The 24931-nt window shown below is 49.8% G+C and overlaps 1 protein-coding gene across 1 annotated transcript; it reads right to left on the reverse strand.

The window, feature by feature from the left end:
- Positions 1 to 3301: 3301 nt before the first annotated feature.
- On the reverse strand, positions 3302 to 23771 carry LOC146299112 (uncharacterized). Its single transcript, XM_084683009.1, has 6 exons — positions 23762 to 23771; positions 22634 to 22707; positions 18774 to 18862; positions 5152 to 5191; positions 3769 to 5001; positions 3302 to 3623 (listed from the first exon to the last, which is right to left on the reverse strand). The coding sequence occupies exons 1-6, from the start codon at positions 23769 to 23771 to the stop codon at positions 3549 to 3551; spliced, it is 1521 nt and encodes a 506-aa protein (XP_084539135.1). The 3' UTR covers positions 3302 to 3548.
- Positions 23772 to 24931: the final 1160 nt, after the last annotated feature.

The raw sequence follows: 24931 nt of genomic DNA on the forward strand, positions 1-24931 counted from the left end.
GTCAGGGGTGTAGAGTGTAGAGTGTGAGGTGTAGAGTGTGAGGTGTAGAGTGTGAGGTGTAGAGTGTGAGGTGTAGAGTGTAGAGTGTGAGGTGGAGTGTGAGGTGTAGAGTGTGAGGTGTAGAGTGTGAGGTGTAGAGTGTGAGGTGTAGAGTGTAGAGTGTGAGGTGTAGAGTGTAGAGTGTGAGGTGTAGAGTGTAAGGTGTAGAGTGTAGAGTGTGAGGTGTAGAGTGAGGTGTAGAGTGTGAGGTGTAGAGTGTAGAGTGTGAGGTGTAGAGTGTGAGGTGTAGAGTGTAGAGTGTGAGGTGGAGTGTGAGGTGTAGAGTGTGAGGTGTAGAGTGTAGAGTGTGAGGTGGAGTGTGAGGTGTAGAGTGTAGAGTGTGAGGTGTAGAGTGTGAGGTGTAGAGTGTAAGGTGTAGAGTGTAAGGTGTAGAGTGTGAGGTGTAGAGTGTGAGGTGTAGAGTGTGAGGTGTAGAGTGTAGAGTGTGAGGTGTAGAGTGTGAGGTGTAAAGTGTGAGGTGTAGAGTGTAGAGTGTGAGGTGTAGAGTGTGAGGTGTAGAGTGTAAGGTGTAGAGTGTAAGGTGTAGAGTGTGAGGTGTAGAGTGTGAGGTGTAGAGTGTGAGGTGGAGTGTGAGGTGTAGAGTGTGAGGTGTAGAGTGTAGAGTGTGAGGTGTAGAGTGTAGAGTGTGAGGTGGAGTGTGAGGTGTAGAGTGTGAGGTGTAGAGTGTAGAGTGTGAGGTGTAGAGTGTAGAGTGTGAGGTGTAGAGTGTAAGGTGTAGAGTGTAAGGTGTAGAGTGTAGAGTGTGAGGTGTAGAGTGTGAGGTGTAGAGTGTGAGGTGTAAAGTGTAAGGTGTAGAGTGTGAGGTGTACAGTGTGAGGTGTAGAGTGTAGAGTGTGAGGTGTAGAGTGTAGACTGTGAGGTGTAGAGTGTGAGGTGTAGAGTGTAGAGTGTGAGGTGTAGAGTGTGAGGTGTAGAGTGTAGAGTGTGAGGTGTAGAGTGTCAGGGGTGTAGAGTGTAGAGTGTGAGGTGTAGAGTGTGAGGTGTAGAGTGTGAGGTGTAGAGTGTAGAGTGTGAGGTGTAGAGTGTGAGGTGTAGAGTGTGAGGTTTAGAATGTGAGGTGTAGAGTGTGAGGTGTAGAGTGTGAGGTGTAGAGTGTGAGGTGTAGAGTGTAGAGTGTGAGGTGTAGAGTGTGAGGTGTAGAGTGTGAGGTGTAGAGTGTGAGGTGTAGTGTGAGGTGTAGAGTGTAGAGTGTGAGGTGTAGAGTGTGAGGTGTAGAGTGTGAGGTGTAGAGTGTGAGGTGTAGAGTGTAGAGTGTGAGGTGGAGTGTGAGGTGTAGAGTGTGAGGTGTAGAGTGTGAGGTGTAGAGTGTGAGGTGTAGAGTGTGAGGTGTAGAGTGTAAGGTGTAGACTGTGAGGTGTAGAGTGTGATGTGTAGAGTGTGAGGTGTAGAGTGTAGAGTGTGAGGTGTAGAGTGTGAGGTGTAGAGTGTAGAGTGTGAGGTGTAGAGTGTAAGGTGTAGAGTGTAGAGTGTGAGGTGTAGAGTGTGAGGTGTAGAGTGTGAGGTGTAGAGTGTAGAGTGTGAGGTGTAGAGTGTAGAGTGTGAGGTGTAGAGTGTAGACTGTGAGGTGTAGAGTGTGAGGTGTAGAGTGTGAGGTGTAGAGTGTAGAGTGTGAGGTGTAGAGTGTAGAGTGTGAGGTGTAGAGTGTGAGGTGTAGAGTGTGAGGTGTAGAGTGTAAGGTGTAGAGTGTGAGGTGTAGAGTGTGAGGTGTAGAATGTGAGGTGTAGAGTGTGAGGTGTAGAGTGTAGAGTGTGAGGTGTAGAGTGTGAAGTGTAGAGTGTGAAGTGTAGAGTGTGAGGTGTAGAGTGTAGAGTGTGAGGTGTAGAGTGTGAGGTGTAGAGTGTAGAGTGTGAGGTGTAGAGTGTAAGGTGTAGAGTGTAGAGTGTGAGGTGTAGAGTGTGAGGTGTAGAGTGTGAGGTGTAGAGTGTGAGGTGTAGAGTGTAGAGTGTGAGGTGTAGAGTGTGAGGTGTAGAGTGTGAGGTGTAGAGTGTAGAGTGTAGAGTGTGAGGTGTAGAGTGTGAGGTGTAGAGTGTAGAGTGTGAGGTGTAGAGTGTGAGGTGTAGAGTGTAAGGTGTAGAGTGTAGAGTGTGAGGTGTAGAGTGTGAGGTGTAGAGTGTGAGGTGTAGTGTGAGGTGTAGAGTGTAGAGTGTGAGGTGTAGAGTGTGAGGTGTAGAGTGTAGAGTGTAGAGTGTGAGGTGTAGAGTGTGAGGTGTAGAGTGTGAGGTGTAGAGTGTGAGGTGTAGAGTGTAGAGTTTGAGGTGTAGAGTGTGAGGTGTAGAGTGTAAGGTGTAGAGTGTAGAGTGTGAGGTGTAGAGTGTGAGGTGTAGAGTGTGAGGTGTAGAGTGTGAGGTGTAGTGTGAGGTGTAGAGTGTGAGGTGTAGAGTGTGAGGTGGAGTGTGAGGTGTAGAGTGTGAGGTGTAGTGTGAGGTGTAGAGTGTGAGGTGTAGAGTGTAGAGTGTGAGGTGTAGAGTGTGAGGTGTAGAGTGTAGAGTGTGAGGTGTAGAGTGTAGAGTGTGAGGTGGAGTGTGAGGTGTAGAGTGTGAGGTGTAGAGTGTAGAGTGTGAGGTGGAGTGTGAGGTGTAGAGTGTGAGGTGTAGAGTGTAGAGTGTGAGGTGGAGTGTGAGGTGTAGAGTGTAGAGTGTGAGGTGTAGAGTGTGAGGTGTAGAGTGTGAGGTGTAGAGTGTGAGGTGTAGAGTGTAAGGTGTAGAGTGTAAGGTGTAGAGTGTGTGGTGGATTGTGAGGTGTAGAGTGTGAGGTGTAGTGTGAGGTGTAGAGTGTAGAGTGTGAGGTGTAGAGTGTGAGGTGTAGAGTGTAGAGTGTGAGGTGGAGTGTGAGGTGTAGAGTGTGAGGTGGAGTGTGAGGTGTAGAGTGTAGAGTGTGAGGTGTAGAGTGTGAGGTGTAGAGTGTAGAGTGTGAGGTGTAGAGTGTGAGGTGGAGTGTGAGGTGTAGAGTGTGAGGTGTAGAGTGTGAGGTGTAGAGTGTAGAGTGTGAGGTGTAGAGTGTGAGGTGTAGAGTGTGAGGTGTAGTGTGAGGTGTAGAGTGTGAGGTGTAGAGTGTGAGGTGTAGAGTGTGAGGTGTAGAGTGTGAGGTGTAGTGTGAGGTGTAGAGTGTGAGGTGTAGAGTGTGAGGTGTAGAGTGTAGAGTGTGAGGTGTAGAGTGTAGAGTGTGAGGTGTTGTGTCCTTGAGAAAAAAACAAGGCCCACAGTTTTGGGAGGCATTTTAGTATTTAGCCATCGATCCAGCATGCTGATATGCGTGATGCCACATATCAAGGGTATATATTAGGGGTGATATTAGGGGTATTATATTAGGGTGATGGAGGATGTGTGTGTGGGGGGTTGTGTAAGAATAGGTGGATGGATGGTGGATGTGTGTGCGCTGTAAGGATCCCAGTGGTTTTGGGGTGGAGGAAGGTGGAGATGATGGTGGGTTGAGGAAAAGCTGTGGGGAGGGAGGTGGAGAGGGCAGATGGGGGTGGTGTTACTGTCCCCTTATGCATTCTTGGAGCTTCTCCAGAAAAGCATGCGGCCAAAGCAGCCACCCTTCTTCTTCTTGATCAAAGATTTCTGAAAAACACAAAATATTAACCATCTAAGCAGTACACTAAGGAGCATGCAGGTTTACCTTTCGAAACAAAGCAACCCAATATGCACAACGGTACATTTTAAAAGGCTCAGTCCTCGTTCCATTGGACCCTGGACATGATTGAACTAACTCGGTTTGGGTCTCTTGTGCCTGACATGGGGTTGCAGCTTGACGCAGAAGTTGCTGTTGAAGATCCATGTGTCCTTGGCACTCTTTCAGCTCTTCTGCTTTCTCTATGAGCAGAGCTTCCAGTTCCGCTGATCTTTGGCAAGCCTGTTTCTGCAGAGACTCGATCTCTGCACACTTACAGATCAACTCCTTTCTGGTTTGGCACAAGTGTTCCTGAACTTCTTCCAGGGCCTTCTCCAAAACACTGCAATGCTTGTCTTTCTCCCTCAGGTCAATCTGCAGTTTGGTCATGGAGCCCGCCATCTTCATCAGGTTGAATCTGAATGCATCCAGTTCTTGCTCACCCCTTTTTGTGACCTGGAGGGCCTCCTTTTTCTCATTGGAGAGGATGAGGATGTTGTCATCCCTTTTGGCAATCTCAGCACAAAGGTTTTTCTCCAGGTTCAAAAGATTTGCTCTGGTCATGTTCCGTTTCATCTCCGCCCTGGTTCTGGCTGACCGGGCCGCACAGAGTTCAGCTTTAAGGGCAGAGATCTCCGTCTGGAACTTGACCCCCAGCTGAGCTGGACTGAGGACCAGGTTTCCCACCTCCAGCAGCTTGGCTGTGGTCCGTGTGAGACCCTGCTCAGAGATCTTCAGAGCTTCCGCTGCCTGGTTCTTCTGAGATCTCAGCTCCTGCCTCTCCTTCTCCCAGGCTCTGAGGTGAGAGGTCAAACGATCCTTCAGCATCTGCGTGGTCCTGCGGGCGTCCTGGAGGTTTGCCATGGCGACGCCGACCGCTGTTTCTGCTTCTGACTTGACAGCCACAGCCAGGGAGGTCTGGGTCTGAAGACTGATCGAGGCTTCGTCTTTGCCTGACAACAGGCCTACTAGTCTGTCGCGGTCCAGCTGGAATCTTCTCTCTTGGTCCTGCAGGTTGGTCTGAGCCAGCGCCAGGGCTTGTTCTGCCTGAAGGCGAGCCTGTCCTTCCATCTGGAGCTTCTGCTGAAGCCTGTCTATCGTCTCCTCAGCGGTCTGCCTGTCCGCCTTCATCATCTCCACCTCTTTGGCCATCTCCCTCTCTGAGGCTGTGGCCTCTCTGGCCTGCTTCTCCCAGTGCCTCACAGCCTCCCTCAGGCGACTCATGTTGGTCTTCCTCTTAGGTTTGCTCACAGCCTTGGAAGATGCCATTTCTGACTTGAGGTATTCTGCTTTGTCAGCAAGAACATGAGAAAGGCTTTCCCCATTGGCCTTTCATAAAATGGAGACAAATAATATAAATGTGTGGTGAATAATGAATAACTGCAATAATAGGATTTTGTAATGACAGTTGATTGGAATGGATTACACTAAACAAACAATAACTATCTTGACAGCCCTATCAGGTTTAGGTAACCCTACCTTGTCTTTTTTGTCTTCTTGATTCACTGTAAATTTATATCTACAAAGTTAATAATAAAAAAACTTGTTTTACTACAGAGGCAAAAATGACTGCTGTGCTACTAATGTGCTGAGAAAATGTTCGACTGTCACTGTGTTCAATTCTAAACATAATCATTATGACGCAGAACAATAGTCTGGAATGGAGGCCATTTTGAACATTGGTGGGGACATTTTTACCAAATCCTTATCGAATCATTCTACAAGTTTGCAAGTAGGCCTACTAGCTAGTATAGCTTAGACCCCAACTACGGCATAGTCTCCATTCAAGACAAATTAATGTCCGATAGCTAGCAAGCAGACAACTCCGTAGTTGTGTTCCAGACAGAGTTAATATAACTAGAGACAGCTACTTCTGTCTTCCAAGATGGCGTCCCCATTCATTTCTATGAAAAGTGCTCAGTGGCGCAGTGAGGCAAGCGAGAGCGCGAGACTGGACGCAGCCATCTTTCCACTTCCGTGTCTTCCGGTCTAGCTTTAAACAGTGGCTCTTTTTTTCCCTAGCTCCGAGACCTCATACATTTATATGGTTATGAGCAGAGCCTGTTTAAGGAGAGCCTTGCCACTCCCTATTAGGCCCCATTGTACCGAATTTGGTTGTAGTTCCACCAGAGTTCCACTGGGAGTGATCGCGAGCGAGTGCATGTTGAATGGGAGTCTATGGAGCTAAACGTCTAAATTTGTCTCTTTTGCCTGATTGTCGTTGAGAAATCTTCGATTTGATTGTAGTTTTTGCATGTTCAACATGGATTATAGGTCGAAAGTTGAATGAACGAGTACTTATGTCCTTTTGATTTCTTACAGGGTGAGTCGTTGTTGCCTATAACACGCTAGCATTCTGCTAATGAATGCTGATTGGTTAGTGAAGGACTGATACGACCAGAGCTCTTGCTTGATGGCATCCGAAGCGGAATCAGAATGTCAGAGCATTAGCAACATTAGCAACAACATTAGCAAGCCAAAACTCTTTCTAGCATGTGTATTGACTGGAAGAGCCTAACCTGTCAGCTGTGTTGTCGATGCCCTGAGAGAAAAAAGTAAGTGACCAGAGCTTGCCGTAAAGCAGTAGCTCTGGTCGTACGATGTGTATGACGTCAATTACATTTTCAAAAGCTTTTTAGAACAGAAAGGCGACTTTAAAAAAAATCTAACAGCCAGCAGTGTGTATTTTTTTTGCCTCCCCTTTCGAATTCAGAATTCAAATTACTAGACAAAAAATTATATCCTGAGAAAAGTGGATTTTGAGCGGTACCGCTCCATAGACCTCCATTCATTCTGCACTCGCTCGTTAGCGCCCTCACATGGAACTTCAACCAGTTCAGAACCCGGAAGTTTCCCAAGAGTGGCAGTTCTCTGTATATTAGACATTCTCTGTTACGAGCGTGTGGGCATTGCAGTTACAGAATCTATGGGCAGAATGGGGTACAAGTCCGTTAAGAATCAGACACATGATGCAAACTTAACGGAAATGTATTCTGTCACTGTATAGTATTCCTTTCACTTGTTTTTTAGGCTAAATGGCTAAATATAGGGCTATTCTAGATGAAACTCATCACATATGTTGCTTTTTTTCTTCGTGATATGAGTATGATTTACAACGCATTGTATCGGATGAAATAAACTGTTAACATGAACAGTCGTTGTTCTCGCCAGGCAAAGAAAGCTTAATAGTTATTTTGGTAACCGAAATATTCCATGATGCAGACTTACCATAGCTTACAACGATTTGCTAAACTTGTTACAACAAGGCAGGCAACTCAAGCCATTTCTCCCCGTGCTCATTCAATATAAGTCTATGGCTCATTCAGCTCTATGTAAATCGGCTATCGGCCAATGTGAACTATTGTGCTCGTGCCCTGTTAGTATCCGCAGGCACATTTGCAGGCAACTTTTCTTGACGTAAGCAAATAAATGGGCTGCTAATTTACCCATTTCGGATTGGTTTCAATCTTAGCAAAAATTTGGAAAAGTTATTCTATGAAAAAGCTAGTAGTATGAGCCAGGTTGGAAAATCGAACAAATATTATTGGGGGAGATAGTTTTGTAAATGTTGACTGGAGTTAATAGAATAAAAACGACAGGAAGAGTCGGAAACGTAACCGTAATGCAATACCACCTACATCCACCGGGGCCGTTGCTTCAAGCCGAGGGGCGAGGGGTGGGGGCTTGGTTCCAGAGCTAGCAAAGGCTAGGTTCACTTTAGAAACACTATAGCTACATTTTCACCAATAATATACAGGAGTGTCATATAATTAGATATGTTATCGTCTATTATTCATTCTATGTTAATGTATACCTTACAGGAGAAGCCTGCCAAAAAACCCATCATTAAATCTCTTCTCTCACAGTCTCGCTTCGACGCTCACCTGAGCAACTGTTAGCTGACAGGCTACACATTGTGACAAGCGCTCTCCTGCAACTCTGACTTTGAGTTAGCGTTATATTTGTGGAGCAGAAAATGTTAAAAGAATTCAAACAATATGTTTTTACTCACAATTATTGGTGGGCACAATAACATGTTTCCTGACATTGGTGGGGACATGTCCCTACCGGCCCGCCGTAAATTTAGGCCGACATAGAAAAACGAAAAGGCCAACATTTTGAAAAATAGCAAGTAGGCCTATGTAAATTATTAGTCGACAACAGGGAATCCTTGTCACCAAGCAGACAACGAAATGTTAGGCTAATCTTTGTCTAATGCGAGGCCTCAGTTTGTGTGCTCATATTTTCTCTCGCAGACATAATTGTTTATTAAATAAATCAAGCGTATATTAAAAAATATTAATTTTTTAAAGTAGCCTACATGTTTAATTTAGCATCTACTCTTACTTTCACGATGTCTTCATGTATCTGAGCTTTAAAGTCGAATGCTTGTCATTTATAAACAGTTGATTGCAATTATGACATCAATAATTATTGACTTAAGTCATCATGTTTCCATTGTGAATGAACGTTGACACAGTCAGACTGTTGCCTGAAGTCAATTAGCCTACCACAACCAAATAACTTATACTCTTTGCCACAACGTCCTGACCCATTAATATTTTTCAAATGTACTGTATGCATATATTCATATAGCCTACGTTAATGCTTCTAAAACCTGAATACGGTGACCATGTGAGAAGACTCAAGAGAAAACGTTTTAATATTAAAGACAACAATGGATTTAAGCTGCTCATTCAAACCATTTTGGTCTATTTGATGTAACAATTGAACTGTTTCCCATAATTAACTAAATGGTGGCAAATGCCATATAGGCTAATTTGTTCTGCCATAGTTTCATATTTCATAATACACCTAACGCATTTCTACATTCCTCATAATAGCTAGATCTCTCGAATACGATCTCTAAGGTTGATTTAAATGCTGTTGCTAAAGCAAAGCCTCTTTCACTGTCAGTCAGCCCTTTCCCCACCATGCTTTATAAGTTGCTCTCTCTCTCTCTCTCTCTCTCTCTCTCTCTCTCTCTCTCTCTCTCTCTCTCTCTCTCTCTCTCTCTCTCTCTCTCTCTCTCTCTCTCTCTCTCTCTACACACACACACACACACACACTCATATTCACACACATGCATGCTCTCACACACAAACGCACCCACACACGCACACTTATACACACACACACACACTCTTACACACAAACACACCCACAAACACACACACTTATACACACATACACACTCTCTCTCACTGCCATACACACTCGCACACAGACATTACTGTAACACACATCAACACACAAACACACACATAAACGGGGGCCAGCCAGTCACCCAACCAGTCCTTCAGTCAACCAGTCTTCCAGTCAGCCAGTCAGCCAATCAACCAGTCTTCCAGTCCACCAGTCAGCCAGTCAACAAGTCAGCCAGTCAACCAGTAATCCAGCCAACCAGTCATCCAGCCAGTCACCCAGCCAGCCAGTCAACCAGTCAACCAAAGGTCCCCCTAAATCCTCTCACGTTCTCTCTCCTCTCCCTTCTCTCTATCCCCCCTCCCCTTTCCAGCTCCATCCTCCCTTCCTCCCCCCTCTTCCCCCCCAGCTCCCCCCACTCCCGCCCCCCCCCCCCCCCCCCCCCCCAGCTCCACAGTGACCCGGGGAGAGCAAGGCGTGTATATCTGGCCCCCTTCAGGAGAGCTTCAGGCTCCGGAGAAAATAAATCTACTTCGGTTCATGGTGAGTTCAGCCAAGACACAACTCTCCACTATCTTTTCTTTCTTTCTTTTCCTCCCTCTGAGATGTCCCTGGTTCTTACTCTCTTTCTCTACTTTCCTCATTCTCTCAATTTCTCCATCCCCACCTCAAGTTCAGAATGCCATGTTTTAAAAAGGACCAACACCACACCAACACAAATACACACACACACACACACACACACACACACACTCACACCCACACTCTCACATACATACATAGCAACCCAAACACACACACCAACACACATGCATACACACACACTCACACCCACACACAGATGCATACAAACACACCAACACAAACACACACACCCAGTGTGTTGTCTCATGACCTCAGCGTTGACAGGGCTAAGCCTAGTCCGTAGCCACAGCCTCTCTGTTTATTGGAGATGGACTGACAGTGTTTGGATTGGAGAGAGGTAGGAAGGGAGGGTGAGGAAGTGGAAATGCGGAGGGTAGTAGAGGAATGGAGGGAGGGAGCAGTGTGGAGATAGAGAGGAGAAGAGGGATGGAGAGGTGGAGGGAGCAGGGTGGAGATAGAGGAGAGGAGGGATGGAGAGGTGGAGGGAGCAGGGTGGAGATAGAGGAGAGGAGGGATGGAGAGGTGGAGGGAGCAGGGTGGAGATAGAGGAGAGGAGGGATGGAGAGGTGGAGGGAGCAGAGTGGAGATAGAGGAGAGGAGGGATGAAGAGGTGGAGGGAGCAGGGTGGAGATAGAGGAGAGGAGGGATGGAGAAGTGGAGGGAGCAGGGTGGAGATAGAGGAGAGGAGGGATGGAGAGGTGGAGGGAGCAGGGTGGAGATAGAGGAGAGGAGGGATGGAGAGGTGGAGGGAGCAGGGTGGAGATAGAGGAGAGGAGGGATGGAGAGGTGGAGGGAGCAGGGTGGAGATAGAGGAGAGGAGGGATGAAAAGGTGGAGGGAGCAGGGTGGAGATAGAGGAGAGGAGGGATGGAGAGGTGGAGGGAGCAGGGTGGAGATAGAGGAGAGGAGGGATGGAGAAGTGGAGGGAGCAGGGTGGAGATAGAGGAGAGGAGGGATGGAGAGGTGGAGGGAGCAGGGTGGAGATAGAGGAGAGGAGGGATGGAGAGGTGGAGGGAGCAGGGTGGAGATAGAGGAGAGGAGGGATGGAGAGGTGGAGGGAGCAGGGTGGAGATAGAGGAGAGGAGGGATGGAGAGGTGGAGGGAGCAGGGTGGAGATAGAGGAGAGGAGGGATGGAGAGGTGGAGGGAGCAGGGTGGAGATAGAGGAGAGGAGGGATGGAGAGGTGGAGGGAGCAGTATGGCGGTCTAGCAGCCAGTGAGCGAGGATGCGCTGAAGAGTAGAGAAGAGGTGGGATAGAGTGAAGCCTGACGATGGAGTTCTTCCAGACGTCTAATTAAGATAGATGTCAAGACAAGGCCCGCCGGTACAAACACTGCATCCATCTCCCTGACCCCTGACCGGTGACCCCTGACCTGTGACCCCTGACCTGTGACCCCCAAGCCAGAAGAGCATGGCCCTGGCCAGCTGAGAAACAGCTTTGGCAGGACAGCTTCATCTGGCCTGCACAGCCCCCTGGATAATACCTCTCAGCCTGTCCAGATCATTTGCAGTTTCACTACCCAATTTGTGGAAAATATCAACTTTCAGTAAACAACTTGCAGACAAAGCCCTTATTGTGTTCACAGATCCACTCTCCCAGGAGCCGGGGAATGAGGTGACCCTATACCTCTCCATGTGGAAGGTATGCAAACAGGCTCTCCACACTCTCCTGTTCATATGACTCGGCTGTGTATGTGTGTGTATGTGTGTGTTTATGTGTGTGTGTGTGTGTGTGTGTGCATTAGGAGCTGGCTGGCCAGGGATTCCAAAGCGATCCTTCCAGGTTCGATGCTGCTGACAGCACCCTCCTCTTATCTCTCGTCTCTGAGATCCATCATTTAGTATTTACTGCACCCCCACCCACCCACCACACCCCACCCTCCCCGTTACCCCCCTTCCCCCACCCCGTGATCACCTGATCTTACCCAGACCTGCCTGACCATTATCCCATAGTGGGGGAGGGTGGGGGATGGGGAGAGTGGGGTAGGGTGGAGTGGGTGGGGTTGATCCATACAGGGAAGGGTAGGTGTGTTAGATTACACTAAGTCTGTAATTATATGGCCTCGAAAAACACACACACTCACATACACACAGTATCAGGGATGCACACACACCCACCCACACACACACACATGCTAGGATGCAGGCCACTCCTGAACGCACACACACACACACACAGGCAGCAAACATAACATGACATATTCCTACCCTATAACAGAATAACAAGACGAGGGGAACATCAACACGAGCACATGAAAAAGAGGTTTATGAAAACAGTGTGTGTTTGTCATCAGAGAGGACCAGAGAGACTCCAGGCTCCAGAGAACCAGAGAGGGACCCCTCCCGCCATCTCGGCCCCCACCGCAGGGGGGTGGAGCTGGGATAACAAGCAGGACCAGGCCGGGGGGGGATCTTCTTGTGATGACCACTCCTTTCAAGTTGAGTCTCAGGGAACTTGAATGCCTCTCTGTTCATTCTCTCTGCACCCTGACCCCTGTCCTTCAATGCACGCACACACACACACACACTCATGAAGGAATACACGCACGCGCACAAAGACATTGGAGTGCACACGCACACACACTTGCACACGCACGCACACAGACACGTGCAGGAACACGCACGCACGCACGCACACATATCTTCCCTCCGGCCTGCCCCGCCCAAGCCTTGTCCACTCACCAGGACAAGCCCCAGTCCTAATCAGGTCATTTCGAGCAGATCTTTGACTGTGCTGACAGAGACCCAGGCCCCTGATGTAGGCCCTTCTTAAGAGAAGGCTTCAGAGCAAACAGCCCCAGGGTGAAAGGTCACGGGTGCTGACCCCGGAGGGTGGGGCAGCGGAGGTGTCCGGCTGGGCCGTCGAGGGGGGAGGGGGGGGGGGTTAGCGGAGCGGGGGAGAGAGGGGGGGGGTGGGACCCTGCTGGTGGACCAGCTGAATAAACAGCCTGGAACAAGGGTCGGATTCAGACCCAGAGACACACACAATCAGCCAGGACCAACCAGAAACAGGGCCAGAAACAGGGCCAGAAACAGGACCAGGGCCAGGGTCAGGGCCAGGCACAATACACACACAATACAGACAGATAGGACAGCGTTGATTACACACAGACACACATACAAACATGTACACACACACGCACACACACACACACAGACAGACACACACACACAGCAGTCTTTTTGTCTTCCTCAGTACAAGAAGCTTGAGTCTGCAGTCTCTTAGACTCTCATTGTTATTCTTTATGGCCAGCTTCCAACGTTCTCTCTACCAGTCTGTGTTCTATATCTCAGTCTGTCTCTCCTAATCTGTGTTCTATATCCTAGTCTGTCTCTCCTAATCTGTGTTCTATATCCTAGTCTGTCTCTCCTAATCTGTGTTCTATATCCTAGTCTGTCTCTCCTAATCTGTGTTCTATATCCCAGTCTGTCTCTCCTAATCTGTGTTCTATATCCTAGTCTGTCTCTCCTAATCTGTGTTCTATATCCTAGTCTGTCTCTCCTAATCTGTGTTCTATATCCCAGTCTGTCTCTCCTAATCTGTGTTCTATATCCCAGTGTGTCTCTCCTAATCTGTGTTCTATATCCCAGTCTGTCTCTCCTAATCTGTGTTCTATATCCTAGTCTATCTTGCCCAGGCTGTCTCTCCCAGTCAGTTTGTCTCATCCAATCTATCTCTTCTATTCCTCTCTCAGTCTGTCTCTGCTAGTTTGTCTCTCTGTCTATTAACTGTCTGTCTGTCTGTCTGTTCTCTGTCTTCGACTGTGTGTTGAACTACTTTAGCCAAAAGGAACAACATGTTCTCAGCACTGAATTTATGTTTACCTCATCAGCTTCCAAACACACACACACACTCCCCGTGTACACACACACACACACTCACAATCTCCCCCATGTACACCGACACTCGTATACACATTCCGTCACATACACACACACCCATTTCCCTATGTCCACAGACACATAAACAGACCCCCCCCCCCCCCCCGCAGATTCATACAGAAACACACACACAGAAACACACACACAGAAACACAGACAGAACACACACAGACGCACTCCCTCACAAACACTGTCATAAAGTCATAAAGTCATAAAGCATCCCTGAATAAGTGGCCCTCTTACTGTAACAACACCCTGAGGGTTATGAGTCTCCAGAAACTTCCATATCTGGAAAACTCTACAGGAAGTGACTCTTCTTCAGCGCTCACAGGACGCACAGACCAAAGACAGCAAAACGAGTCATGTAATATCTGTTGAGTTCTCTGGATGCTGTAGACTTGACATCTTGACTTATCTTGAGAATATCACTGCACACGATTGTATCTTTGACAGATACAAAAAAAACTATGCAAGCCATGCGAGATACTTCCGTCTGCAATCCCAAACCAAACACAGCCACCCTAGTTCTGCAGAGGGCATGGGATTTGAAATCGGGTTTGCTCCAGTTCTGACAAAACGGCATCACTAGTAAGGGATAAACACACACACACACATATGCACACACACACATGCACACAAGGACCCTTGTTGGGGCCAGAGGGGGCACACGCTCTGATAATGAGGGCCATAGATGAAAGTGCAGGCCCTCACGTGAAAACAAACTCCCGCCCGGCCTGCGTTGTCTGGAGACTGACCCCTGTGACTCTCACTGGCCGCATTGTCCTCTGACCAATCTCCTTTGACAGCCTGTCACTCACCACCACGCGCGTGCACCCCTTGGCCAATCGCCGACCGCCCTCATGGCCTAACCCCGCCCCCTGGGTCCAGTTTCTGTAGATAAGGGGATTTCCCATACTCCTCAGGGTCAGGGTGTTGTCTAGTTTGCTTGTCGCTTCGCTGATTCAATAAGCCAGTCTTTGATGCTGAGAAACTCAGATCCGTAGTTGCCACAGGTGTATGTTTGATTTAAACTACAGGACAGGACACAGGGTGTGTCAGTGAGAGGCTATTGGAAGGAGGGCAAGGTATCAGTTTGTAGTGGAGTTTGTGAGACTGTGAGATAAAGAAAGTTAGACAGATGACAGAGACAGGGAGAGGGGGAGAGACAAAGATAAAGGGAGAAAGAGAGGTAGAAGGACAGTAAGAGGGATGGAGAGAGAGAGAGAGAGAGAGAGAGAGAGAGAGAGAGAGGAGAGGAAAGGAAGAGAGAGGGGGAAGGGGACAACTGCAATTTGTGAAAATCGTTGGTTGGCTGAGGAGGCGTGCCAGGGATCTATAGGTGTGTCAGAATGGCACAAAAGACAGGGAGGTGGCTGGGGGTGGGGTAGGGGGGGTGGGGTAGGGGGGATGGGGTGGGGTAGGGGGAGTGGGTCCTGTTTCAGGTCCTCCGAGGGCATTCCTGTCTGCGGTGTGCAGGATACAGGGAGGGGGCGGGGGGTGGAAAGGTGGCTGGGTGAGGCAAGGCTGGAGGGGGGAGGGGGGGAGGCGACTGAGTGTGTGTGTGTGTGGGGGGGGGGGGGGGACTGAGTGTGTGTGTGTGTGGGGGGGGGGACTGAGTGTGTGTGTGGGGGGTTACTATTGTATGTGAGTACTCACGTGTCCAGCAGAGAAAGGAGGGGTCAGTGACACACCCCCCATCTCTCTCTCCTCTGTGTGTCTTGCTCTCCGGGATCCTATACTTCCCACTGCACAGAGAGAAAGAGAGGGACACAGTAGGAGAGAAAGGTACAGAAAGGCAGAGAGAAGGAGAGATGGAAGAACAGAGAGTGACAGATGCTACATGCTACAGTGATACAGTCAACATTGACACTGTGATCTCATAAACGGACACAACAGTCAGTCTTTACCTGCTATGAAGCCCTTGCTCTCAGCTGTGTGCCTCTGGAGGGCCCACAGACAGACAGACAGACAGACAGACAGACAGACAGACAGACAGACAGACAGACAGACAGACAGACAGACAGACAGACAGACAGACAGACAGTGAACTTTATTGATCCCCGAGGGAGAACTGAACAGGAAAAACTGCAAACATGTCTGCTAGAACAAAGTGAGTTTGTAACAAAAAGGGGGAAGTCATAATTCCACAGAAACAAGTCAGATGAGGGCCTGCCCGGCACTCTCTGTGTCATGAGCGCCAACATCTTCAGACACCTGAGACCTGACACCACAGTCAATCTGTCACCCGTGTTTATGTCTGGGATGTGAAGGGGTGTCAGAGTAACACGCACACACACACACACACACACGCACACAGTCTGCCCTCAAGGATGTAGGTGTTGAAGACTGATGAGGCTGGGGGGTGGCACGAAGATAGGGGCAAGAGGGAGGGCGGCCGTGGGGGGGGGGGGGGGGGGGCGGGCGATCGGGCGGGTCAATGTATACACCTATAAACCACCCTCAGGAAACACAAGACTCGTGTTGTCTGAAGGAGATCCAGCAGGGAGAGAAAGAGGGAATGGACATGCACGGAGGTAAAGCAGGGCATGAGTCAACAGAGGTTATTGGATGGTGAGAAGATATTTAGGGTTTCATTGAGATTTGTTTCGATATGTGCGCACACACTGTGTTTCTGTCTGTTCCAGAGTGACTTGGAGTGAGTAAGTCCCTTTCTCTCTCTCTCTTTGTGTGTGTTTGTCTGTGTTTCTTAGAAAATGTCCGTGTGTGTGTCTGTGTGTCTTTGTGCACACGTCTCAGTGTGTATGTGTGTGTCTCTATGGGTGTAGGCATATATGTGTCTGTGTGTGTGTTCTCTCCAACCGTAGCTCCGCCAATGCTGTTCTCCATTCAGCCATTCGAACCCGAACCCCATCTCCACTGCACCCATCCAGCCGGCCACAGAGTCTCCCTCCCTGCCCCTGCACCCTCCTCCCTCCCAGCTACACTATGTCCACACAGGCACTACCATGGAGGGAAAATAGCCAAGCAGGGAGAAGAAAAGAGAGAATGGAGTAGAAAAGGAAAGAAAGGAAGAAAAGAAGGCAAGGGGGTGGACAAAAGCTGACCGGGCGGAGAGCAGCTTTCCCCAAGCTGTCGAGGTGCTGGCCGAGGGCCAGAGTAGAGGGTCAGAGCAGAGGGTCAGAGTAGAGGGTCAGAGTAGAGGGTCAGAGCAGAGGGTCAGAGTAGAGGGTCAGAGTAGAGGGTCAGAGCAGAGGGTCAGAGCAGAGGGTCAGAGTAGAGGGTCAGAGTAGAGGGTCAGAGCAGAGGGTCAGAGTAGAGGGTCAGAGTAGAGGGTCAGAGTAGAGGGCCAGAGCAGAGGGTCAGAGTAGAGGGTCAGAGTAGAGGGTCAGAGCAGAGGGTCAGAGTAGAGGGTCAGAGCAGAGGGTCAGAGTAGAGGGTCAGAGTAGAGGGCCAGAGCAGAGGGTCAGAGTAGAGGGTCAGAGTAGAGGGTCAGAGTAGAGGGTCAGAGCAGAGGGTCAGAGTAGAGGGTCAGAGTAGAGGGTCAGAGTAGAGGGTCAGAGCAGAGGGTCAGAGTAGAGGGTCAGAGTAGAGGGCCAGAGTAGAGACCATACAGTGCTGCGGATGTCCTGGTCTGTATAGAAATGTACTGAAGCACTGGCCTGAGAGGGGGATGGGTGACCAGGGAGGGAGGGGGATGGGGAGGAGAGGGAAAGAGTAAGTAAGGGGTGAAGTGTGCAGGGGGGCAGGTACAGCAAACTGCCCCCCCCCCTTCTCAACCCCACATGACTCAACAGTCCATGCTTCCTGCTTGATCTCCATCCTCCTTTTAAACGACCAAGGACTTGAGGAACATTGCATCTGAAGGTTACAATGTCCCCCCCCCCTCTCTGTCTCTCTCCTCCCCCTCCCCCCCACCATCCCCTCAAACTGCCTTCTCTGTTTCCCTTTCTCCAGTCCAGTATGTTCATTCACTCCATTGTGCTCTTCATTGCCTCCCCTCTCTCTCTCCCCTCTTCACAGCGAGTGGAGGTCAAGATGCAAACTGAAGGACAGCAGAAGAGAGAAAACCCAGGGGGCGGAGGGAGAAGGAGGAGGAGCAGGAGGAGGAGCAGGAGGAGCAGGAGGAGGAGGAGGAGGAGGAGGAGGAGGAGGAGGAGGAGGAGGAGGAGGAGGAGGAGGAGCAGGAGCAGGAGGAGGAGGAGGAGGAGCAGGAGGAGGAGGAGCAGGAGGAGGAGGAGGAGGAGCAGGAGGAGGAGGAGGAGCGGGAGCAGGAGCAGGAGGAGGAGCAGGAGGAGGAGGAGGAGGAGGAGAAGGAGGAGGAGGAGGAGGAGCAGGAGGAGGAGGAGGGAGAGAGGAGCACCCATCTAAGATCAAAGGGCCTGTCCCATTGTGAGGACAGTACAATGAAAGCTGTTGGGAGGGGGAGAGAGGTTGGCTGGCCAACTGACAGCTCCATGGGTTCAGGGGGTGCTGAAGGAAGTACATTACAGTACAGTGGAGCACATTAGGTTACAGTGAAGTACAGCACCAGTGGAGTACAACACTCTCCCTCCCACTCTCCCTCCCCCTCCCCCTCTCTCTCTCTCTCTCTCTCTCTCTCTCTCTCTCTCTCTCTCTCTCTCTCTCTCTCTCTCTCTCTCTCTCTCTCTCTCTCTCTCTCTCTCTCTCTCTCTCTCTCTCTCTTCTCTCTTTCTCTCTCCCTATGTACAGTCTATATCTGTCTCTTCTCTCAGAGCTATAGGGGGGAGAGAAAAAGAGAGAGAGCAAGCATCATCACACACAGAAGCCCAGTGGAGGGGGGGGGGGGCTGGTACCCACATGGTGCTGACAGACAGGCCTGTACCCGTCCCTGAACCCCCCCCAGAGAACCCCCAGTGAGCCGTGTGTTTACATCTGCGGCTGGGAGCTGGGATCTGGATCCCCCCTGCGTTCACACACCAGCCACGGAAACCTGCTCTTCTCAAACCCCCCCACCCTCGTCTCTCCAGGCCATGGCTCGCTCTCCCTCCTCCCCGCATTGTTTCACGGAACTTTTGTGCTTTTGTGGTTGTTGTTCAATGATTGCACCCTCCTTTATTCACCCTTTCTTTTTCCCCATGCTCTCTCCTCCTTCCCATAATCTCTCCCCCTCTCCCCCACTCTCTTCTTCCCTCCCTCCCCCCTTTACTGTCTCCCCTCCCTCTAACCTACTCTCACCTCCCTCTCCACTCTCTCTCTTCTCCCTGTCTCTCAAAGCTCCCACTCTTTCTCTTCCCTTTCCCCCTTTCCTCCGCCTCCCCTCGCTCCCCTTCTCCCGGTCTCTCCAAGCCGAGAGGGCTTATCAGGGGGGCTGGGGAGGGTTGCTGGAGGCCCAGAGGGGTGGAGAATGGAAGAGACAGGCACTTTCATGGCTGGGCTGGGGGGGGGCATCAGCCCCTGTGTGCCGTGCTGCTCTCCCTGTTAATCTGCAGTGACAGCTTCACTGTTTACCCAATCCCGGCAGGATCGTCACACGGGCGTGCCCGGCGCCACTCGCCCCCATTGACCTCTGACCCCTCCGCCTGCGCCCCGAAGGACACCTGTCGGAGGCCGGGAAGCCTGGTTGCCGTGGAGATTGAGAGAGCGCACGGGATTCTGGTTCACAGTTGGGAAAGCCAGGGAGGTGAACTCCTGACCCCTGGAGAGAGGTGCTTCACATCTGTAACATCTCACCCTCCACCCCCCTCCCCCGACCCTGCACACACCTAACACACATCCATACCTGACCTGACCTTACTACACACACCTAACACACACCTCTCCCTTCTCCCCCTACACACACACCTAACACACATCCATACCTGACCTGACCTTACTACACACACCTAACACACACCTCTCCCTTCTCCCCCTACACACACACCTAACACACATCCATACCTGACCTGACCTTACTATACACACACACACACCCCTGACACATCAATTCTCATCATCCATCTCCCACTGACAAGATTGAGACATAACCTAAACCTTCTGTAATGACATCTTCCATAATCAACCATATATAAATTTGACATCTGAGTTGAAAAGAACCATGACCTTCATGCATATAGACGCTTTCAGCGACTCCTTTTGTAGTGTGAACTTTCTGTCAAGAACAAACCTACAGGCACAAACACACACTAAGACACATAGACACACGCACACACTAAGACACATAGACACACGCACACACTAAGACACATACACACACACACACACTAAGACACATAGACACACACACACACTAAGACACATAGACACATGCACACACTAAGACACATAGACACATGCACACACTAAGACACATAGACACACGCACACACTAAGACACATAGACACACGCACACACTAAGACACATAGACACACGCACACACTAAGACACATAGACACACGCACACACTAAGACACATAGACACACGCACACACTAAGACACATAGACACACGCACACACTAAGACACATAGACACACGCACACACTAAGACACATAGACACACGCACACACTAAGACTCGTCATCCTCCTGCTCCCCTCACCTCCGACCCTGTTGACAACACACTGTCATCACCATCAGTTCTGCCCTAGGAGTCTAGCAGAGTGTGTGTGTGCACGCATGTGTGTGATTTTGTGTTCCTCTTAGCCTTCTTCAACAACCATTTGTCTTTCTTTTTGCCTTGGACTCTACAGATGGATGACCATGGCCAAAAGCTAAAATATTTAGCTTTTGATTTAGCTTTAGAGCATGATGTCCTTCCATTGATCCAGCCATGGCTATACATAGTAGCCCTTTAACATAGGGCCAGACGGCTGACCTCGTCAACAGGACATTACAAAACCAGGCCTCCTAAATGCCCCCCCAACCCAACAGGCCCCCTGCGAAACTCAGCCACACACAAACATCTGAAGAGTGTGTGGGAACAATACATTGGGTATTTTTTAAGACCTCTTTTCACTAATCACACACACACACACACACACCCTTCGCCTGCAGCTCTGGCCAGCCGCTTTCCACAAATCATATACAAATGTTTATGGCTTTTTCCACAAATTAAACAAATACAGAGAGGAGGGGATTGTATGGGAGAGGTGGGGGGGGGGGGATTGGAGAGAAGAGTGGGGTGGGGTGGGGTAGAGGGGGCAGAGAAGAGAAGTAGGGGAAGAGGAGAGGTGGGAGAGGGAGGGAAGAGGGGAAGAGGGGAAGAGGGGAAGAGGGGAAGAGGGGAGGAGAGGAGTATAGAGGTGGACGAGGAGGAGAGTTGGGCTGGTGGGGAGGAGAGGTGGAGTGGGGTGGAGAGATGGGGGGTGGGGGAGTGTGGGTGGAGAGATGAGGGGACATGGGATGGGTGGTGGGGGTGGAGGAGGGTGGAGGGTGGGGATGGAGGGTGGGGGTGGAGGAGGGTGGAGGGTGGGGATGGAGGGTGGGGGTGGAGGGTGGGGGTGGAGGGTGGGGGTGGAGGAGGGTGGGGGTGGAGGGTGGGGGTGGAGGGTGGGGATTGAGGGTGGGGGTGGAGGAGGGTGGGGGTGGAGGGTGGGGGTGGAGGAGGGTGGGGGTGGAGGGTGGGGGTGGAGGGTGGGGATTGAGGGTGGGGGTGGAGGAGGGTGGGGGTGGAGGGTGGGGGTGGAGGGTGGGGGTGGAGGAGGGTGGGGGTGGAGGAGGGTGGGGGTGGAGGGTGGGGGTGGAGGAGGGTGGGGGTGGAGGGCGCTGAGCAGGGCTATTTGGACCCCAAGTCAGGGCTGGGAGCCAGCAGCCACTCAGCGCTGCTTACAGTGTCCACCTCCCTGGAGAATAGCTGCATGGCCAGCTGGAAAACATTGACAGGGTCTGGGTCAGTGAGGAGAACGGCGGAGAGGAGGGGGGGAGCGTGGAAGACAGAGGGGAGAGAAGGAGGAGAGGAGGGGGGGAGCGTGGAAGACAGAGGGGAGAGAAGGAAGAGAGGAGGGGGGAGCGTGGAAGACAGAGGGGAGAGAAGGAGGAGAGGAGGGGGGGAGCGTGGAAGACAGAGCGGAGAGAAGGAGGAGAGGAGGGGGGGAGCGTGGAAGACAGAGCGGAGAGAAGGAGGAGAGGACAACCTGCAACAATCTCTTGCAAAAAGCTTGTTGCAGAGTGAGCCACCGAAACAAGTGAGAAATGTTTGTTATTCAACAGAGGTGCAGTCTTGTGTGACTTTTGGTGAGACTGACTCCCCTCCACTTGAATCACACCCTGCTTCAACCATAGAAAGCTCTCTCTCTGGTCCAGTTGACTAACTAACATAGCCAGCCCCTCTCCTGGTACAGAGGAATATCTAACTAACATAGCCAGCCCCTCTCCTGGTACAGAGGAATATCTAACTAACATAGCCAGCCCCTCTCCTGGTACAGAGGAATATCTAACTAACATAGTCATCCCCCCTGCTGTCTAACACAGAAACTGTTTTAAAGCCCTTCTGGAACAGTGGACTGTCTATCCAACGCATCAACAGTTGAAAACACACCATGGTCTGAGTCAGAGATGGCCTGACAACCCGCTTCTGTTAAAGTTTCTGCTGCCAGGGCAAATAGTATCTAAAATAGTATGAAAACAAGGAACTGGTTTTGAAATCTATGCAGTTTCCCAATCTGTCTTTCACAACCAGAGGGCTTTGTGGGTGTGGGTGTATGCATGTGTGTTTTGTGTGTCTGTGTCTGTCTGTCCGTGAATCAGTGTCAGGGTGTCAATGTGTGTGTGTGTGTGTGTGTGTGTGTATCTGTGTGTGAGTGAGTCAGTGCGTGGGTGTGCATGTGTGCGTGTGTGTGTGTATCTGTGTGTGAGTGAGTCAGTGCGTGGGTGTGGATGCGTGTGTATGTGCATGATGAAGTTGCAGTGATTAGAACGAGCAGTGCACTTGATTGAGCAGTGTTGTTGGTTAGAATCACACCAACCGGAGGACAAAGAAGAGGGACTAAGATGGAGAAAGTGTGTTTGTGTGTGTGTGTGTGTGTGTGTGTTTGCAGAGAGGGAGAAAGAGAAAGAGAGAGAAATTGAGAGAAAGGGAGAGAGATGTGTTCCTGTAAAGACCATGTTGAAATACTGAATAGAGAGGGTGCTGATTAACAACACCTTATCCAGCATCCCATGAAAACCTCCCGTGAAGTCACAGGGCAGTTTTACAACCAGAAATTACACCAGCCTCATTCACACTCCAATCACACAACACAATACACCACAACAAACTACAACACAACACATCGCACCACAACACAGTACAAGACAACACACCACAATAAACTGCAACACAACAATAATAATAATATTGTATTCCTTCAGCAGATGCTTTCATCCAAAGGGGTTCAGAGGAGGATCTGAACCTGCAACTTCTTGATCTGCTGTCGGATACTCACACTACTGAGCTGACAGCCATCCACAATCCACATGACCACAACTGCACAACATACCACAAGGAAAAAGAATTCCTCAAAAGAACATATAACGGTCACAGCACATCAGCACAAAATCCCACAACGCGACACAACTGTAAAGCACACAAACACACAACCGTACCACACAACCAGTAAAACAAGTAATTACCACATAAACAGAAAGACAATCAGACAACATTGCCCAACTGATGATTCACAAGTGCCAAGTAAACACAGAACCATCAGCGCTCAGTCACCAAAAGGCTTCTTCATAAGTCAGGCTTGAGCATGCTCGAAGCACTACGTCTGGAGTCTGAGTCAGCAGGTTGCTGAGCTTTCTAAAAACAGAACCATCCCTAAAAAGGTAGAGGTTTGTACAGGGCCTGACATCAACACTCTCCAATAAAACCACATGATGTCAACGCAATTTCTTTTACAGGAACAAGGGTCACTGTTTTACCCCAAGCATCATCTTTTCATACAAAAGGACTTAGTGGGGTCTGACTGAGCAGATCAACATGAAGGCTGGAGCCTTTTGGAACACTGGGATTGAACTGAAAACGACATTTGTGCGTAAAGCACTTCAATTTCTCCCAGCTCATTTCTCCTGTGGGAGAGTGAGATCTCTTTGACTGCTTCATCTGGTCACATGACCCTCATCCACGCCTCCTATTGGTAAACAAAAATCTGGTGACACGCTCATCTGGTCGGTGAACTCTTGACCCCACCGTGCACCGCTGTTGCCCTGGATACGCTCCTTGTCACGGGCTACAGGGTTTCGGTCATGCTGTCTTGTCCATGGTCATGGTCTTGGGGTTGTGGTCATGCTTCTAAGCTTCGGTTCAGATGTCATTTGGTCAAACACCTTGTCTAACCATGTTCTGTGATACAGCACACTGTAATATAGTGCAGCATACTTGTCAAGGTTACTGAGACAGTCATGTAGGACATAGTATTGAACAAAGTGATAATTTATTAATACTGTTAACAAATTATACTCAAGGATTCTTTTATAGAAACCACTGTAATACCAGGTACTATACTGGAAGTGTTACAGTAGAACCCATTAGAACTTACCTGGTACCATGCCTAAGGTGTCACAGTAGAACCCATTAGAACCTGCCTGGTACCATGCCTAAGGTGTTATAGTAGAACCCATTAGAACCTGCCTGGTACCATGCCTAAGGTGTTACAGTAGAACCCATTAGAACCTGCCTGGTACCAAACCTAAGAGAACCAGCCTGGTACCATGCCAAAGGTGTCACAGTAGAACCAATTAGAACCTGCCTGGTACCAGACCAGGTTCTGTGTGTTTCATCTTCACCAGCCTCATGTCTATGTTGTGACATGAGGTGTTCAAATCTGCAAATGTTATTCTAATCATACAAGCACGGCCTGTGATGCGGTTTGGGCTTCACTAGTCAAACATTTCCAGAGCGAAAGCCTAGCATTGCAAATCGTCCTCTTTTCCTCCAAATACTGCCTCAATCATTTCCAAACAGATGTTGAGTCCAGCTGTGTGGGAAAAGTTGATGTTAGAGACTCATAACTTCACTGTGCTTGTCTAAACCTTAACACAACACGTTTGAAAAGACATACCCCATTAAGTATGTCATTCTCACCCTCTTACACAACAACATGAGGAAGTCATATAATTATCTATGTCATAGAAGCCAGTTAGATCAAGTTCACGATCCCAGAACAGCGGTGTCAGGGCGATGCCCAACTTATGACAACACAACACACCAAAGCGAGAGGACAATTGATGAAATATGAATTCAAGAGGGCTGGTTTTTCTAACACTGATATCAGACTTCCTGTTCTGTGTCCCGGGACCTGACTCCCTTGCTCTGAATGCTGCATCGTCGCTCCAGAAGACAGTCCTGCTCAGCCATAGCTGTCCACCCTCAGCCATGCCAGCCAGAGCCAGAGCCATGCCCAGTGCCCTGAACCGCTGCACGTATGGAGGAAACTGCCTCAGCCAGAGAAATGAGATCCATCTAGGGGGAATATCCCAAAATAAACCCCCTCTGTTGTCTCATATCGGGCGGTGTACAAATAAGATATCTCCGCAGGCGCACTGCACCATGGGAAATGGTCAATCCACTTCTGTAAACATCGGCCAATGACTTCTGGCAGGCTGGCCGACCCTCTCTGGAGAGTGAGGGGTGGGGGTGGGGGGGGGAGGTTCTGCACAGGAATTCATAAATAAATCACTTTTCAGGGAGGATTAAATGTCCACGGCCC

The sequence above is a fragment of the Hypomesus nipponensis genome, chromosome 3 (genome assembly GCF_054491055.1).
Source record: "Hypomesus nipponensis isolate SF chromosome 3, ASM5449105v1, whole genome shotgun sequence".
Classification (NCBI taxonomy): Eukaryota; Metazoa; Chordata; class Actinopteri; order Osmeriformes; family Osmeridae; genus Hypomesus; species Hypomesus nipponensis.